The following is a 20,109-nucleotide window of genomic DNA, read 5'->3' on the forward strand; positions in this document are numbered from 1 at the left end:
ATAAGTTTCTTGAGGGTAGGGACTATCTTTTTGCATTTTTTTAAAATCTAGCACTTAGAATAGGTATTTCATAATTGTTGATTGATTGATGCTTCATAGAGGCATCTATGAAAGTGACCTTGGATTCTTGTTAGGTTATGTCAATGAAATAGAAATTCTCTGCTGTTATTTTTGTCTATACCTTTGTAGACAAACTTTTGAATTTGTTGAATTGTTTGGTGCATGTAAATGAAGAATTGTTCAATATTTACTGTTCAAATCCCTTCACTATTGTGTAATGATATTGAAAAGCTTCTAAACAAACAAAATTAATTTATCTACAATAAAATGAGAAGTGGTTGATGGGGAAACTATATTTGTAACATATTTCTTAGATTAGGATTTGATTTCCATTTTATATAGTTAACTGATATCCATTCCTCAATAGATAGATGATCAAAAGGCCCTGAACAGAAATTTTCAAAAGAATTACCAACTACGAACAACCATATGAAAGAGTTCTCCAAATCACTATTAATAAGGGATATACAAATCAATACAATCCTTAAGTTTCACCTCAAACTCTGTAAATTGGCAAAGGTGACAATAGGTGGTCTATTGAATGTTGAAGCATTTCTGGGAAGATAGGCATATGAGTGCATTGTTAGCAGAGCTATGAATTAATACAGCCATTCTGAAAAAATGATAGTTTTGCAAGGTAACTGATTAAAATATTCATACCTTTTGATCTACAGTTGTCTTTACTAGCTAGATAGCTTATACCCCAAGGAAGTAGCAAGGTAGATAAGAAAGTTCCCATATACACCAAAATATTTATAGCAAAACTTTTTGTGATACCAGAGAATTGGAAACAAAGTATATCACCTTTAATTGGGGACTGGGTAAATAAATTGTGGTATCTGTTGTTGGGCAGTAAGAAACAACACATATGATAAATATAGAGAAACACAGAAAGATTTAAATAATTCAGAGTGAAGCAAGCAGCGTCAAGAAAACAATATCAACAGTGTAAGTAGAGCAACAGCCACTGACTCCAAAAAAATTATGGTTGCAAAAGTGTAAAGGAACAAGTATGGCTTTAAAGAAGAGATATGAAAGTTCTTTATCCCTACCTTTAGGTATTCACTTCTATGTAGAAATGAGAGTTCAACAGGTGTAGAAAATTGCATATATTTTAAAATTGTATTGATTTGTGCATTTTCCCCCTTTTTTTTAAGGAAACTTTTGTATGTGGGAAGACATGTGTTGATGTTGGGAGAAATTCCAGTGATAAAAAAAATCAAGAAATTATTTTAAAAATAATATAAATTAGTTATTATCTAGATCCTTTTAATTAAATATTTTATTTTCATTAAAACTAACTAAAGTTAATAGTTTTTTTTAAGCTACCCATATTCTTATTCACTGAAGTTTTGACCCTATGACTATTCCTCTTTTTAAAAAATTGCTTTATTCTTGAGATAGCCTGATCCTTTCTCTTCCCATTACTTCAAGAGCAAGCAGGAACTATCTTTTTACCTCTATTTGTTAATCTCTTGAATTTAGCCCAGTACTAGCACAAAGTAAATGCTTAAGAAATGTTTTTTTGTCTGATTGGTCTTCCCCTTCCCCACTTCTGACTGATCTTTCTTATGTTTTTTAAACTTCTTTTTATTAATAAGTATAGATATATTTTTAGCATTCTTTGTTCATTGCAAAAATCTTTTAACCATGTAATGGGATTATTTCTAACTTTATACCTTATTATTTTTTCTAATACACATTTAACTATCAATAGTAACAGATTTATTATAACCTGCTAAAACCTAGTCTTTATTTTTATACTTCTTTATTCTTTCTCAGTGGAGAATATTTTTCCTTTATAATTCTGAAGTTTGAAAATTTTGTATTAGAGTTTTTTAGATAAATTTTTTTCCCTGAAAATGCTAGGAATTTCTCCATGCTGAAGTCCTCTGACCCTTTTCTATTTGAGGGAATATTTGCTGTTTTACTCTCATCTTCTCTAACTAGATGTTAAGCATAATGGCTTGGTTTTGGGTTTTTTTTCTTTTTTTTCAGTTTCTTCTGTAACGAGGATTTATGTTACTTTGTCCTATATGTATTTTTTCCCAAGTTTTTGCATTTTTGTGAATAATCTGTCTTTACTTAATTCTAATTACTTTGCTGACACTTATTTTTTTACTTATTAGGCATTACTTTGTTTTTCTTAATTATATTCTTTTACCACTTTCTGGTTTATATTCTCCAAGGCTCTATCCTAGTTCTCCTTTTCTTCACTCTCTACATTCTTACATGTGGTGATCTTATTATTTCTTACAGGCTTAATTTTCATCTCTATACAGATGACTACCAAATCTTTATATCTAGCTTTAATCACCTAACTCCAGTCATGCAACATTGATTAGGCATTTCAAATGGGATATTGAGTAGATATCTATAATTCAACTTGTCTAAAGCAGAGCTCATTATCTTCCAAAATTTACTCTTCTTCTGAGTTTCCTTATTTCTCCCAAGGTCGCTACTATTTTTTTTGTAATCTTTGTTCACAACATCATGTTCACAACATCAATGTTATTATACTCAACTCTTTTAAATTTTCCTCATTATTATGTCCAGTCATTTGTCAAGTTTCTTCCCTCTGCTTCCACACAACCTGCCTTATCCATTTGTTTTTCTTTATTCACATAGCCACTTTGTCCTAATTCATCCATATAGCTTCTAATCTGGACTAGCATACTAGTCTCATTTGTTCTTACCTTGAATCCCTCCTTTCTCTTATATATCATCTATACAAACTTTTGAAGTGACATTCCTAAAGCACTTGTCTTACTGGCACTTCCCAGCTCAAAAAACTCCAGTTGCTCTGTTGCCTCTAGGATCAAATCCAGACTCCTCTCTTGGTCATTTAAAGCCCAATTACAATCTGACTACAACCTACTTTTGCTGATCAAATACCCTTTAAAACCCTTCACATGTTTCATAGGCCAGCCAAGTTGTAACTAGCCTACTTCTTATACCTCAGATATGGCATTGCATCTCCCATCTTCACACCTTTGTACAGGTTATCTCTCATTTCACCCTCTGCCCTCCATCACTGTAATGCTCTTTGACCCTTTAGAATCTTGAGTTTTAAAACTCAGGTACTGTCTTCTACATGGGCCTTTCCTGATTTTCTTTCACTGAACTATTCCTGAAGCTTTCTAGTTCTTCCATATTTTATGTTTTGCTCGTGCACATTTTATTTTTTTCCTAATTGTATGTAAATTCCTTGAGTACAGGGATGGTTTTATTTTTATCTTTGTATGCTTTGCTGTTTGGTTCAATTCCTGGGATATAATAGGTATTTAATAAAATGCATATTTTATTTATTGACTTGTCATTGCAAAAGTTAGTGTAAGGAAATGTCTTGTATTATCTAGGCACAGAGCTTAAGTAAAATCTAATTTACCATTTAACTGATTCTTCTTTTCCCTTACTTTATTAAAATAATCCTTAACTATTTTGCTACAAACTAGGTAGATTTTATATAGGTGGGGTTCCAGAGTGGAGTTTGTTTTTTTTTTAACTATTGTGTGTATTTCACATAGCATTTTTATGTGTGAAGAGCTAAATATACTAGATACTAAACATGTTTGAATCAGAAAAAAATTAAAAGTAGTCGTGAGTTTATTTTACTTGGATGCTTTTGGCTTGCAGAGGGAAGGAGAGTAAATCAATGAATTTTGAACATTTTGTTTGCTCAGAAAAAAAAGAAGCAGGAGAGTCCTGGATCACTTAATTTGGAGTGAAAACAAACTATAAGGCTTTGGTTTCAGAAAACTTTAGATAATCATAAAAAAAATATATTTAGGTTGAATTGACTTGAAACTTTAATAAATTCGTTTTACTAACAAAATACCTCTAAAAAACAGTCATGGTCAGTGAAAATGTTATTGGATGAGTTACATTGTCCTTTTCTATCTGAAGAGGTCATTCAAAACTATGGTTTAACATCGCATATTAAAATTATAATACATTTTAACCACATTTTATGTATGTACTTTTCAGGATAGAAAGTTGACAAAGTCAGAGCGGCAGAGATTTAAAGAGGAGGCTGAAATGTTGAAAGGCCTTCAGCATCCAAATATTGTCCGTTTCTATGATTCTTGGGAGTCTACAGTAAAGGGAAAGAAGTGTATTGTTTTGGTGACTGAACTTATGACATCTGGAACCCTAAAAACGTAAGTATAAGAACATTGTGAAGGAACACAATCATGGTATTTTTTTTTAAACCCTTAACCTCTGTGTATTGGCTCCTAGGTGGAAGAGTGGTAAGGGTGGGCAATGGGGGTCAAGTGACTTGCCCAGGGTCACACAGCTGGGAAGTGTCTGAGGCCGGATTTGAACCTAGGACCTCCCATCTCTAGGCCTGACTCTCAATCCACTGAACTACCCAGCTGCCCCCACAATCATAGTATTTTAATCACAAGAGTTCTTAAATATTTGGATTTGATTACCCAAATATATCCAAACTCACATGGAACCCCCACTATAATATACTTGATACATAGTTATTTGAACTCTACTTGTAGCTTGAGGTGAGAGGAATCTACCAATCAATCAATTAGCAAATAATCATTTATTAAACACCACTTACTATGTGTCAGGCATTGTGAGAGATACTAAGACAAAAAATGCTTCCAGGTTTTTTATAGGCTTATACTGGGGAGCCTATTCTACTATTTGGATATCTTTGATGGTTAGAAAGTATTTCCCGATATCAAATTGAAGTTTGCCTCTTTGCAACTTCCACCCATTGATCCAAACAGAAGAAATCTAGTCCCTCTTTCAATGAGGTAGCTTTATTTTTTTTTAATTTGATTTAACAAGTTTTAACATTCATTTAAAATTTTTTTGAGTTCTGAATTTTCTTCCTCCCCTCTCCACTCTTTAAGAAGCCCAGGCAAGCAATTTGATATAGATTATACATGTACAGTCATTTCCATATTAGCCAAGTTGTAAAATAAATCACAGACACCTCCCCCCAATAAGTTTAAAAAGTATGCTTTTACACCTATGGTTTTTGTTGTTGTTGTTGTTTTACATTTTTATACCCTTAACTTCTGTGTATTGACTCCTAGGTGGAGGAGTGGTAAGGGTGGGCAATGGGGGTCAAGTGACTTGCCCAGGGTCACACAGCTGGGAAGTGTTTGAGGCCGGATTTGAACCTAGGACCTCCCGCCTCTAGGCCTGACTCTCAATCCACTGAGCTACCCAGCTGCCCCTAAAAGTATGCTTTTGATTTGCATTCAGATTCCCATCAGTTCTTCCTCTGGAGGTAGATTACATTTTTTATAATAAGCCCTTTGGAATCATCTTGGATCATTGTATTCTTTTGGGAATAGCTAAATTATTCACAATTGGCCATCACATATGATTGTTGTTACTATGTATAATATTCTTCTGGTTCTGCTCACTTCACTTTGCATCAGCTCATGTAAGTCTTACAAGGTTTTTCTGAAAACATCCTGTTCATCATTTCTTATAATACATTTGTATTTCACTATAATCGTATACCACAGCTTATTTAGCCATTCCCCAATTGATGGGCATCTCCTCAATTTTCATTTCTTTGCCACCACAACAAGAGCTGTTATAAATACTTTTGTACATATAGTTATTTCTCCCTTTTTGAGGGGTTTCTTTGGGATAGAGACCCACTAGTGGTATTGGTGAGTCAAAGATGTATCCAGTTTTACATCGCTTTGGCTGTAGTTCCAAATTGTTCTCTAGAATGGTTGAATCATTTCACAGTTCCACCAATAGTACATTAGTGCCCCAATTTTTCACATTCTCAGTGAGATAACTTTCACGAATATCTCTTCTAGACACTATGCTTGTTCTAATGAAATGAAAATTATATATTTTTCAGCTGCAACTTCATTCTACTTACTCATAGTAAGTAAAACTCCTGGATCTTTTTCAGAACGATTTCTGTGCAAGGTTCACATTGTAAGAGGGAAATTTAGGTATTTTATAGATATATAATTAAAACGTGGCCACCAGGAATCAACAGTTCAGATTGATTCCGTAATTAAATCAGATCCAAGTCAGCATTGGGTTGAGGCAAGTTTATTTACAATCAGGAAGGTAAAAGTATAGGAATAAAGAGAAAGGGAGAGGCTAGTGCCTGGACGAGAGAGAGGGTTTAAAGGCTAAATAAATGAAGCTACAAGCCACAAGGCCCAGCAGCCCTGCTTAAGGCAGAGTTTGGAAGCGGCCTAGGTAGGCCAAGGAAGTCAGCCTAACTTACCCACGTGACAATACAGAGTAGAAGCTGTCTGAGGTCTCAAGGGAGGTCCCTCAGCACCAAGTTCAGGGTGGGAACTGCCTCCACAGGAAGTAACTAACTAACTTAAAGAGATAGTGTCTTTCGTCACTTCCTGGGGGTCCACCTCTAATTCAAGCGGACAAATGGCAGTCTCCACACTGATTTGGACTGCCCAAAGGGCCGTCCCTTGTTCTTGATTTGTCACTTATTGTCACGTGTGGGTAGCTCGTCTCCCCTCCCAACTAAGGAAGGTGAGGGTGACATCATTTCTAAGCCTAGGGTAGGTAGATTTTTGACTATGAATAGGCTAGAGTTAATTCTATCTACACAACATATTATACTTAGGAAATTGAGGGGAGGTTGTGCCCCCAAAGTTGTATTTATTTGTACAACCTACTCTTCCACTGTTACCTCAACCACACAAAAGGACGGTCATACCCTTCATTTTGCCATCACCTACAAAATACATCCATGTTCCATGTTAAGAAACCCTGAAATCTCTTATCTGGTCAAAACCTGTTAACCTATTTTATTCTTATATCTGTTCACACCTTCCCCTTTGCCTTACAACTCCAGTCTGTTCTTCTATACTATGACCTGCAGTCCCTCAGTTCTGAGGCTATCCTCCCTACACTGACTATACACCTCCTTTCTTCTCCATCTTGATCCCCTAGTAAACCAGCTTATACATTCCTCTTTTCTTGAGTCTCTTGGTCCATTATCATGTCACTAATCTTAGCTCGTCAAGCCCCAGAGTCTTAGATCTCTCCATCAACTACATTTACTCTTCCATGCATAATTCTAAAAAAGTCTGGATAAAATTCCAAAGCTGTACTCCTTCAGTCCACTACCAATCTATGTTATATAACCTCAACTGGACCCCCACTAGTACTAGACAATCCTTTTATGCCTCCTTAATTAACTATCCCTCTCAACACAGTGGCTCTTCTAAACCTTTTCATTCTCTCCCACTACCACCTCAAGCAACCAAAAACCACTCACCCTCTTAGCTGAGAATTTTGCCTCATATTTTATTTTTATGATTGAAACCATTTGCTGAGAGGGCCCTCTTCTCTTTTCCTCATCTCACATCAATAAAATGCCTTCCATCACTCTTTTCTCTTTTACCTTTGTCTCACATGAGAATTAAATTATCTTTCTTGCAAAGGTATACTCTTCTACATGCACAAATGAATCCATTCTATCCTATCTTCTCCAGTAGTTGCCCCCTTTATTATTCCCTCTCTTACCTTCAATTTTTCCATCTCTACTCACTGCTGTCTGTAAATATGTCCATGTCTCTCTTATCCTCTGAAACATTCTTGGAACCATCCTTGCCTGCTAACTGTCATCCTGTATCTTTCCTCCCTTTTCTGGCTAACCTCTTTGCGAAGATTTTCTATAATAGATGCTTCCATTTCCTTTCCTCTCATTTTTTCCTCCTCCCTCCTTCTCCCTTTTTTAAATCAACCCTTACCCTCCATCTTAGAATTGATACTAAGTATTCTTTCTAAGGCAGAAGAACAGTAAGGGCTAGGCAGTTGGAGTTAAGTAACTTGCCCAGTGTCACGCAGCCAGGAAGTGTGTCTGAGGCCAAATTTGAACCCAGGATCTTCTGTCACTAGACCTGGCTCTCTATCTAATGAGACCATTAGCTGCTCTTCTCTCATTCTTTTTTAACTCTGCAGTTTGTCTTACCACTTCAACACTCAACAGAAACTTCTCTCTTCAAAGTAACTATCAATCTCTTAATTGCCAAATCTAATGAGCTTTTTTTTTCAGTCTTTATCCTTCTTGACCTCTCTTAAGGCTTTGACATTTTTGATCATCTTCTGAGTGATACTTTCTTTTCTCTAAGTGTCTGTGGCCTCATTGTTTCCTGGTTCTCCTCTTACCTCTCAGATTCCTCCTCCTCAGCTTCCTTTGCAGGATCTTCATCCAGATCATGTCTACTAACAAACAGGGCACCATCTTGAGCAATTTTTTCTTCTTCTAAACTATTTCACCTGATGATCTTATCATCCCATAGTTTCTTTATACAGATATTCTCAGATTTATTTGTCCAAGCTCAGCCTTTCTCCTAACCTCTAATCTTAAAACTCCAGCTGCCTTCAGACACTCAAACTGTATGTTCTATAGATGTCTTAAATCCAGCATATCAAAAACTGAATTTATCATATTCCTCCGAATTTATCTTTACACTTCTTTATTATTGCCAAGGACACTACCATCCTGTCTCTCAGTTCTCCTAGAATCACATCCTGAATTTCCTCACTCTCGTTCACCCTTCGTATCGAATTTGTTGAGAAAGCCTGTCAATTTTACGTGTGTATTTATATTTGTATCTATTTCTTGTATACACCTCCATTTCTCCTGATAATGCTAGCACTTTGGTGCAAGCTTTCATCACCTTATGCCTAGATTATTGCATTTGCTTTGATAATTGGTCACTCTGCCTCAAGTTTAGCCTCATTCTAGTCTGTCTTCCACTCAGTTATTGGTATACTTCATAAAACTCAGGTCTGACCTTATGCCCCACTACTCCATCAGCCTCCCTATCTATCATATCTAGGATCAAATATATAACTCTGTATGGCATTCAAACAATTCAAACAAACCTTTATAGCAAACCCCTTTTCCATTCTGTTTTCACTTTATACTCCTAATCCTCAAATCCTACAACCCATTGACATTGCTATCTCTCTTCATCTCTCCCATTTGGTTTCCCTATCTTCTTTCAAGTCCCAGCAAAAATTCTACCTGCTACAAGAAGGCTTTTCTGAGCTCCATTAATTCTACATCCCTTCCCTCTATTGGTTATTTCAAATTCATCATGTATGTAGCTAATTTGTATGTAGTCACTTGCATTTAGATATGAGTTGCCTGAGAGTAGGGACTCTTTTTTCTACAGTGCCTCACGTATGGTAAGCATTTATTAAACGTTAACTTATTTTATCCTCACAACAATCTTGTAAGGTAGATACTGTTTTCAACTTCATTTTACAGTTGAGTAAACTGAAGCAGACCAAGGTTAATGACTTGTCCAGGCTCATACATTGACTAAGTGTCTCAGTCTTGATTTTAGCTCAATTCTTCTTGAGTGCAGGCCCAGCCCCCTATCCATTTCACTACCTAGTTGCCTGTAATAATAATACTTGAAGATTTTCAAAGTGTTTTGTCTGTTTTGAAATAGAAATTTTTACTTTGACTTACAAAGTTATTTGGGACTAATTTAAAGAGAATTTTATTGGAATGGTAAGAGTAGAGAGTTGATAGAGGAATTACCTTAGCCATATTTGATTGTGAATTGGCATTCCAAACTGTAACTTAAAGTGTTTTCCTTTGATAGAAGTAAAGAAAGCACAAGGGAATTAAAGCATATAGCAAGATAGCCCTCTAGTGGCTAGTGTAAGTTCAAAAGCATATTTAACATTATTTAGCTGAGGCTAAATTATATGTTTTGTGTTTATCATGTATTTTCTCTGAATATATAGAGAGAATTTGTCTTCAAATGTGCCCCCTTCTTCTGGATTAGAGGCTGTGAATCGAACAGAATTTGGACAGAAACTTTTTTTCAGAAAATGTAGTGAACAAAAGTGAAAAAATATTCCCTCTAAAGTTATAGCTTCTGTCCCCCACCTAACCCACCTTATTCAAGGAGAAATTATGGGCACTATGCAGGAAGTGGCAATTGGGAACATCAAATATGCAAAAAATATTTTATGACTGGAAAAGTTAGTTGCAATCAGTTTATGGAAAAGTCTTGAAAATTGGCCTAATGAGGCAAGTAAAAAGATGTGATAAGAGTTCTAATTCTTGTCATGCAGTCATTTTCAGTCACATCCAACCCTTTGTGACCACATCTCAAGTGTTTTTGGCAAAGATATTGGAGTGGTTTGCCATTTTCTTCTCTGGTTCATAAATGAAGAATCTGAGACAAATAGAGTTGTGACTTGCCCAGGGTCACACAGGTGACTGGTAAGTGGCTGAGGCCAAATTTAAACTCAAATAAATCTTCCTAATTCCAAGTTGGTGGGACAGGACTCTTACCTACTGTACCAACTACCCATACATAAAAGCTATACATAAAGCATCATTCTGTAGCATGGCCTCAAGAAAAAAAAGAATTCCAGAGGCTATATTATAATAGTTCAATTAAGAGTTTATGTGGGTTTGAATTAGAGTGGTAGCAATGTAAATAATGAGTGGGGAGAGAATGCGTGATGATAGAAGAATCAAAGGAAAAATAGTAAAATTAGTAAAAATTAGTTAAATGTAACTACCTTTGTGAACATGGACTTAGCAGATAAGATTTCAGTTTGAGGGATATTGAGTTATGAGATACTGATGAGCCATCATACATATCATCTATTAAGTAGATTTTTTAAAAAAGAAGAAAAAATTGGGTTTGATTTTACAGTTTTTAAGAAAGAAATCCAAGCCACATTAAAAAATGCTCCAATAGAAATTAAAATAAAGATGGGGACCATATGGTGTTTTTTATCTGTTTTCTGAGACCAAGATTTATCATTGCTATAATCTGAGTTCAGCTACCACTGATTCTTTTTTTAAAAAATCTCACGTATATTTATACATATACACATTTATATGTATATATATATGTGTGCATATTTGTATACATTGATATATATGGATAGATGTGTATATTTCTCTTAATCCTTTTTACTTTAGGCTATATCAGTTTATATACATCTTCCCAGATTTCTTTGAGTTATTCATATTGGATACTTCTCAATTTTATTTCATCCATACACACAGTTTATTCAGCCATTTCATCATTAATGGGTACATACTTATTCCTGTCTTTTATTTATTCTTTCTTTTTTAATTTTTTAAAAAATATTTTTCTTTGTTTACATGATTCATTTTCTTTCCCTTCCCTGTTCCCTGTTCCCTCCCAGAGCCGACAAACAATTCCACTTGATTGTACAAATGTTACCACTTGATACCTATTTCCATATTATTCATTTTTGCTTATAGAGCAATTTTTTAAATCCCAAACCTCAAATCACATACCCATATATACATGTGATAAGTGATGTCATATGTTTTGCTTTTGTATTTCTACTCCCATAGTACTTTCTCTCAATATGGATAGCATTCTTTCCTATAAGTCCTTCAGGAGTGTCCTGGCTTGTTGCATTGCCACTAGTAGCAAAGTCCGTTACATTGGATTATTCCACAATATTTTACTTTCTGTGTACAATGTTTTCCTTGTTCTACTTATTTCACTCTGCATCAGTTCATCGAGGTGCTCCCGGTTCATATAGAAATCTTCCAGATCATCAATCCTTAACAGCACAATAGTATTCCATCACCATCATATACCACAATTTGTTCAGTCATTCCCCAATCAAGGGTCAACTCTTCATTTTCCAGTTTTTTGCCACCACAAAGAGTGCAGCTATGAGTATTTTGATACAAGTATTTTTCCTTTTTATCTCTTTGGGGTCTAAAAAACCTAATAGTGTTATTGCTGGATCAAAGAGTATGCATTCTTTTAAAACCCTTTGTGCATAATTCCATAGTGCCTTCCAGAATGACTAGATTAATTCACAACTCTACCAGCAATGCATTAGTGTCCTGATTTTGCCACAACCCCTCCAACATCTATTGTTTTCCTTTATCATCATGTTGATCAATCTGCTAGGTATGAGGTGGTACCACAGCATTATTTTGATTTGCATTTCTCTAATTATGAGAGGTTTAGAACACTTTTTCATGTGCTTATTGATTTTGTTATTCCTGGTTTTAAGCTACCACAAAAAGTTCTGATAAATATTTTGACAGTTGGGGAATTATCTTTTTATCCTTTGCCTCTTGTGGTAAATGCTTGATAGTGGAATTTCTAGGTGAACAGGTATAAATAATTCACTGACTTCCTGCATAATTTTAAATTATTTTAAAGAGTCATTGGATCAAGTTCATACTCCATCAGCATTGTCTAACCTTAGGACAATCATTCCAATGTTAATAATGGCCACTTTTCATTATCTTTGCCCATTTGGATAGAAAGTAAAATCTTAGGTATTTTACTTAATATAGCTCATATTAGTTTTGGAGGACCTTCTTTTTCACCTTTAGAAAATTGTTCTTCTTTGACTATCTGTTGTCTTACTTTTCATCTTATGTATTTATGCCAGTTTACCAGTTTCATCTTGAATATCATACTTTTAAGAGAAATTGATGCAAAGATTTTACCCCGAATCCTCAGCTTTATTTTGTACTTTAGCTACATTATGATTCTTTAATTGTGTATAATTGAAAATGTCTAGTTTATCTTTTATGATCAGTTCTATCCTTTCTTTAATTAAGAATTCTTCCCCAGCTGTAGTTCTGACAAGTATGTCCTTTGGTGATCTATTTTTTTTTTCTTTTTAAGATATGTCCTTTTATATTTGGGTCATGAATCCAGTTGGAGCTTTCTGTGGTACATGGTAGGGGAAATTTTTCTTAGCTTAATTACTATCAAACTGCTTGTTTCCGTTTTCCCAATACCTGTTAAGTGAATAACTAGTTCTTCCTTTTGGTAATTTTCCTTGGTTTGTTCAAACACTGGACTCAAAGATGTTTTCATTGATTTCAAATTGAAAGGGTCATTAGACATCATCTCTCCTCCCCCATTATTTTACTTTTAAGGAAACTGAGGCCCAGAGAGGTGAAATGACTTGACCCAAATCATCTGGGCAACAAATAGCAAACATAAGATTGGAACTTAAGTCCACATAGAGGGCAGTTTTCCGCTGTACCACAGTGCTTTCTGATAGGATTGATTGTTCATTAGTATCTGCTTACCTTGTCTGTCCCACTGATCTACCTTTCTTTTCTTCCCCTCCCAATTCAAGCATTTATCAGTCAATCAGCAAACATTTATTAAGTGCTTACTGTTTCCCAGGCACTGTGCTAAGTGCTGGGCATAAAAAAATTTTAAATGTCCTACCTCATGAATCTTAAATTTTAGTGAGGAGTTCACTTTTCCATTTTTTAACTAGAACCAGTAAGCTTGATGATTACCTTAAAACATGGTATGAGACCTTGTATTATTCACCTTCATTCCCACTTTTTTTCCAGTGAAATTCTAGACCAGTGATAGGGAACCTTTTCGAACTTTTTAGGGACCCTGTGCCATGCCCCACCCACCCAGACTGTGTGCAGGGACCTGGCTGCCAATGTTACATTAGGATACCAGTATGTACAATTAGAAGAATATATTGTCATTCCATTTCTGGAGGTGACAGGGTTCCCAGTGTAATTTCTACACAGTGCATGAATCATATTAACTTATACTGGAAGCGGTCTTGATTAATCCATCCTAAATGAATGAATGAGCATCATCCCCATGTACTAGGCCTGGGGATATTCAGTAAAAGTGAAAGGCTGCTTCCTGAGAAGCAGGGAGCCTTCTCTAAGATATCCCTTGGGGGCAGGGGGGGGGGAGTAGCTAGAACCCTAGGACATGAATTTCCAGAAAACCTCAGGCATTTGGTAGGCCTTTGAGGTATGGAGACTACAAGCTAGGGGCCATGGATTGTCTTTACTTTGTGGGCATTTCTTGCATACCCAACAGTCTGAGGGACCTGCTTTAGCTACTGATTCCCCCAATTGAATTAGGGAATTATCTGCCCAGGTAGCTAGGTGCACATAGTTTAAAACCCAAGAGAAGATCACCACCTGTTTCTAGGGGGGATAAAGGGTTTAATGCGAGAGACATGAGTCCATGTATTCTGCCCTTCTAGTTTTACAGCAGTGGGGGTAGATAGGATGGCTTTATGGGAACCCTCCCATTAAGGTGTTAGCTAGTTAGATCCCTCAGTTTGAGCTGGGTATATGATTTCTCCATCCTCCTTTGAAGGATTAGGGAAGATCTAATTGGCATATTCCCTTAGGGTTTGGTGAATGTGGCTCAACCCTAAATTTGCTCAGTGGGCTTTTTTAATTAGGGTCTGTGTAATCAGTAGGGCTTGGACCAGCCAATTCTTTGCTTACAAAAGCAGAACAAAGACTAAAAGGACTAAGGTGGGTAGAATCTATCACCAGTCTGAGGGACATGGCCTCTGCTGCTGCTTGGCTCCCTGGAGGGGGTGGGGGTGGAGGGGCACAGCCATGCCTGGGGCTTACCCCAGCTGAGTTGTGCTCAGCTCCTGCTATTGCAGTGGAGAGAGGCTAGTATGCCCCCCCCCTGCATTTGGGGGCAATGCCAGCAAGTTAGGGACCTGTGCATGCCCACAGAGACGTCTCTGTGTGCCCTCTTTGGCATGTGTGCCATGAGTTTACCATCACAGTTCTGGCCCTTTTGTTTCCTATGATTTTTGTATTTACCCAGTTCTATAAAGTACCTCCTTGTAGCCTGGCATAGCACTAAATATGTTAATTAATTTTGGGGGGGGTTATAATTTTTATTAGTATAGTCTAACCATGAAAAATAAACATCACTTCAATTTTTAAGCTTGTCTTTAACATGAGGGTGATTCTTGATAGTTCATTTGTCTGGGGCATATCTGCTTCTAAGAAGAGCAGATGATGATAAAAGTATCTTGACAATTCATTTGTCTGGGGCATAGGTCAGCTTCAGGACTCTTAAGAGAAATTGTTTGATATAGAGTTCTAAGATAATTTTTGCTTATTTGCATATGACAAGCTATAGAACATTAGAACAAATGGAGAACACAGCCTGTGAAGAGTTGGAGAATTTTTTGATTAATAAACTGGGGGAGAGGCATCAGAACTGTTCTATAATTATAGGACAGGTGTAATTTACCTGATTATAGACAAAAGATGAGAATTTGGTTAGTAACCATAAACTAAAATGAAATCATTGGAAGAACCTAGCTACAGAACCAAGAGTATTAGAAAGGAGGAGAGAGAAGTTCAAGGAAGAGAAACCATAACCTACTTTTTCTGTCATTTTTCATTGGTCATTAAGAGCTGGAGTACTTTCTGCTGCCACTTGTAGCTAAGGAGAAGAAAAGATACACGAATATATTTTGCTTATGACTTGCTACTGAGAAATATCTAATAAAATCTCTTAGTTTTCATACTTCTCCATAACCTTTGGCATCGTGGATAACTATCTCCTGCATTACTGCATTCTAGGTTTTTGTGACACTGTATTCTCTTCCTCTGAATGATACTTCTTAGTCTCCTTTGTTGGATCCTCATGTCACATTTACTAGTCTTGAGTATCTCACAGGGCTCTCTCCTGGATTCTTTTCTTCCTGTCTTGTTTCATTATCTGTTAGCTCCCATGGATATATGAATGTAGATGGTTCCCAGGTCAACATGTCCAGTCCTAGCCTCTCCTGAGCTGTAGTACCAACTCATCTACTCTCTTTTGGATATCTCAGCTAGATATCTTTTAGCAATCTCAAAACCAGAATATCCAAAACAAAGCTCATGATCTTTTCTAAACCTCACCTTCTTCCTAACTTTACTATCTAATATCCTACCATCCTTTCAGTCACTCAGGTTCTCAATGTGAGTGTTATTCTTGACTCTTCATTGTCATTCATCTAACATATCCAACCAGTTGTCAAGTCAAGCCACAATCCTAATTCACATCCTCCTCATCTCTCATCTAAATATTTGTAGTAGCCTTTTAACTACAACTTCCTTGACTCACATTTCTCCCCACTCCACTTAGCTACCCATGTTTTTCTAACGTATAGATCTGACCATGTCACCCCATTACCCCCACTCCCTGCTCAGCGAGCTCCAGTGGTTCCCTTTTACTTTCAAGATAAAGCATAAAGTCTTCTTTTGGCATTCCCTCCTGGTCTCTTCAGCAAATTACTCCCATCATCTCTTACCTTAAGGCAACTAAATGGTGCAGTGGATACCTGGAGTCAGGAAGACCCAAGTTCAAATCCAGCCTCAGATACTTAGTAGCTATGTAACCTTGGGCAAGTCACTTAATCCTATTTGCTTCAGTTTCCTCAACTATAAAATGAGGTGGACAGGAAGTAGCAAACCACTCTAGAATCTCTGCCCAGAAAATACCTAAAAGGGGTCATGAAGTTTTATACACAACTGAAAAGACTACACAACATAATCTCTTGTATCTTCAGTCTCTCCATATCTACTGATCCATTCTTTGATACCTACTAACTTCATTACAACTCCTATCCTTAAAAAAACCTTCACTTGATCTGAGGTTAGCTATTGTCCCCTCTTTCTTCTCCCCTTCATTGCTAACCTTGAGAAAACTGTCTATACTCTGTGCTTCCTTTCCTGTCATGCTTTTCTAAGCCCTCTGCAATCTAGTTTCTGACATCAGCATTCAACTGAAATTGCCATCTTCAAATTTAAGAGCGGTCTCTTAACTATCAGCTGCCAAATCTTACCTTTTCTCAGTCCTCATTCTCCTTGACCTTTCTTCAGCATTTGATATTGTTGATCACTGTCTCCTCCTAAATGCTCTCTCCTTTCTAGGTTTTTGTGACATTGTTCTCTGCTAGTTCTCACATCTTTCTGTCTCATACTTCTCAGTCTCCTTCACCGAGGAGAATCTTTGATAACCAGGTTAATCCTTTAAGACTATCCTGGGTCCCCTTTCTTTTCATTCTATCCTATCTTAATTGGTGATCTCATCGATACCCATAGATTCACTTATCTCCAGAGAACTGATTCCCAGATTTATATATATAGCCTTGGTCTCTTCCTTGAGTTTCATTTCCACATTACCAACTACTTATTAGACATTTTGACTGACTACTCTGAAGGTGACTTAAATTCAGCATATTAAAAACAGAAATCATTATCATTCCCTCCACTCTTGCCTTTCTGGTCCACAATAGCCTCACTTGATTCTTCTCTTAGCCCACAATTCTAGTCAGTTTCCAAGTCTTGTTTCTTTTCCTACAGCATCTCTCCCATATGTCCTCTTCTCTCTAGTCAGATAGTCAATATGTTTCTCATTACCTCTTTCCTGGAATTTTGCAATGAAATAGCCGTGTTGCTTGGGGCTTTCCTCATTCCAGTCCATCTTCAATTCAGCTGCCAGTGTGATTTTTTTCCTGAAGTGTGGCCATGTTAGTCCTTTGCTTAGTAAACTTGAGTGATTCTCTAGGATCAAATATAAAGTCATTTCTTTGCCATTTACAACTCTATTACCTGACCTCTTCATAATTTTCCAGTCTTCTTTATATTTTATAGCCTTTCATGCCTTCTTGGATCTAGCTACTCTGTCTTACTTGTAGTACCTTACATCACACACTATCTCCCTTCTCCATTACAGGGAATAAGAAGAAAATAGTCACAAACAAAACAAATTTTAACTTCAGCGGGTGGAATTTTACTCAAATCTCACATAAATTGACAAAAACAAGAAGGATGACATCCTACTAAATGGCATATGGGCCCAAAACCCAAGTCATAGGAATATAGTGGGGAAAGATAATTATAAATGAATGTATCAAGTGGATTTTAATGGGAAAATATTGAATAAAATATTTGCAAAGATGCTGTAAGGTATATGAGGCTATTAAAAAGCTTATATACTATGACTAGGCTGGATTTATACCAGGAAAGCAAACTTGGTTCTGGAGATTATAAACATAGTAGTTTATCTCAATAACAAAAATAATTAAATCATATGATCATATCAATAAATATAGAAAATACTTGAGATAAAATGCAGCACCTGCTTTTATTTAAAATAGGAGAAAGCAATACCAAAAATTGTTTGTTTGTTTTCACATAAGTGAGAAAAACATAAAGTGTTACCAAATGGAAAAAAAAGAGAGAAAAAACTCAGGCTAGTTATTCCTTGGTTTTTTTCAATGACAGATTACACACACACACACACACACACACACACACACACACACTGAATAAAGAGTATAGGAATTCTCTTTTTTCAATCCTCAGCCAATGCTGCCTATGTTTTTCAAAAAAACATTTGTCACTAGCGCTGTAAGCTCACTAAGGAAATATTAAGGTGGTAGCAAAGAAAAGAACTTCTCCTTAGTAGAACAAGATTAGGATGGGACATGGGCTAATAGTAATATTTAAGTACCTACTAAATACTGGACATCATGATAAGTGCTGGGGATGGATGCATTGACAAAAAAAAAAAAAAGAGTATCTGGACTTGAGGAGTTTACAGTCTAATGGAGGAACACAACACACACAAAAGGAAAAAAAAATACTAGAAAGCATAAGCGTGAATGGGCTCTTTTTCTTTTTCAAACCCTTACCTTTTGTCTTAGAATCAATACTGGGTATTGGTTCTAAGGCAGAGGAGTGGTAAGGGCTAGGCAATGGGGCTTAAGTGACTTGCCTAGGGTCACACAGCTGGGAAGTGTCTGTGAACCCAGGACTTCCTGTCTCTGAGCCTGGCTCTCAATCCACTGAGCCACCCAGCTGTCACAACTCTTTTTCTTTGTGGTAAAATACATCTAAAATCAAGAACTAGCATTTTTTTATAATGAAAACATGCTAGAAGCTTTTCTGAATCAATAAAAGGTAAAGCAGTGATATCCATTGTCAAGATGATTATTTGATATACTTCTACAAATACTTGTTTAGTGTAAAACGATGATATAAAAATTGAGAGAATAAATGGTTTAAGACAGTTATCAGTTTGCAAATGACATGATTTTCATAGAACACTAGAAATTCAATTTTATTGAATTTATATACTGAAATACATATTTAATGTATATTAAATATATATACATATAAATATTTAAATATATATTTATATGCTGAAATAACTTTAGTAATGTAGTATGATATGAAAACAATCCCACAGAAAGCCTTTTATTATTCACAAAATTCAGCAAAAAAAGAAATAGAAAAGGAAATTCTATTCAAAACTACTATGGAATATATAAAATATTTGGGAGACAGTCTACCTACCAAGGTAGGCATGGGAGTATATGAATACAATTACAAAACACTCTTTACAAAAATAAAGACTTAAATAATTTTAGAGATCTATTGCTTATTGTTGATTTGGGCTAATATAAAAATGGCATTGCTACTTAAATTAATATTGATTCATTGCCATTTTAATCAGTCTATCAATGAACTAGACAAAAGTATTAACGAAATTAATGTGGAGGATCAAGAGGTCAGTAATCTGAAAAGGAAGTAAAGAGAAAAATGGAAAAGAAGAGAACCTTGCAGTGCTAAATTTCAAACTGTACTATAAAGGAGTAATCATCTCTAAATATGTGGTATTGGTTTAAAACAATAGAAAAGTCAGTCATCATAGTAGACATGTATAAAAGATTCAGAAGCAACTGAATATAATAATGTAGTGTTCTGTAAGCCCAAGGACACCAGCTATTAAGGGAACTGCTCCTTGACCAAAATGGTTCAGAATATTAGAAAACAATATAATAGAAATTTGGCTTAAATCAATACCTCACAACATATTCTATAATCTCCAAATGGTTATAAAGGGTCATGTCATTTTTAAAAAATTAAAAGAGCAAAAAATGATAGGGAATGAATTCTTAACATAGGATGGAAATGATTACAAGAGATAAAGTGAACAGTTTTGATTGCTTAAAATTGTTAATTGTGTTTGCATGAATAAAGTCAGTGCAGTTAGAATTTAAAGGTAAACAGTTAAGGAGAGGAAAAAACCTTTGCATTAAATGTCCCTGATAAACGTCTAATATGCAAAATGTTATTGAGGATTGTTACAAATGTGTAATAAAAGTGTTTACTCAAAAAGATACATGATCAAAGAATACGAATAGGCAATTCCTTTATTTATTTATTTGTTTATACATAAAACATTCATATATACCCTAACTTCTGTCTTAGAA

At 35.7% G+C, this 20,109-nt stretch overlaps 1 protein-coding gene across 2 annotated transcripts in view; it reads left to right on the plus strand.

Annotated features, from left to right (window-relative positions):
* WNK1 (WNK lysine deficient protein kinase 1) overlaps positions 1-20,109 on the plus strand; it is a 168,635-nt gene that overhangs the window by 62,570 nt on the left and 85,956 nt on the right. For both annotated transcript variants that reach the window (XM_044678808.1, XM_044678807.1), the window contains exon 2: positions 4,048-4,220. In XM_044678808.1, coding sequence (XP_044534743.1) covers positions 4,048-4,220 — 173 coding nt within the window. The remainder of the gene's footprint in view (positions 1-4,047; positions 4,221-20,109) is intronic.

This window comes from Gracilinanus agilis, chromosome 5 (assembly GCF_016433145.1).
Source record: "Gracilinanus agilis isolate LMUSP501 chromosome 5, AgileGrace, whole genome shotgun sequence".
NCBI classification, from domain to species: Eukaryota; Metazoa; Chordata; class Mammalia; order Didelphimorphia; family Didelphidae; genus Gracilinanus; species Gracilinanus agilis.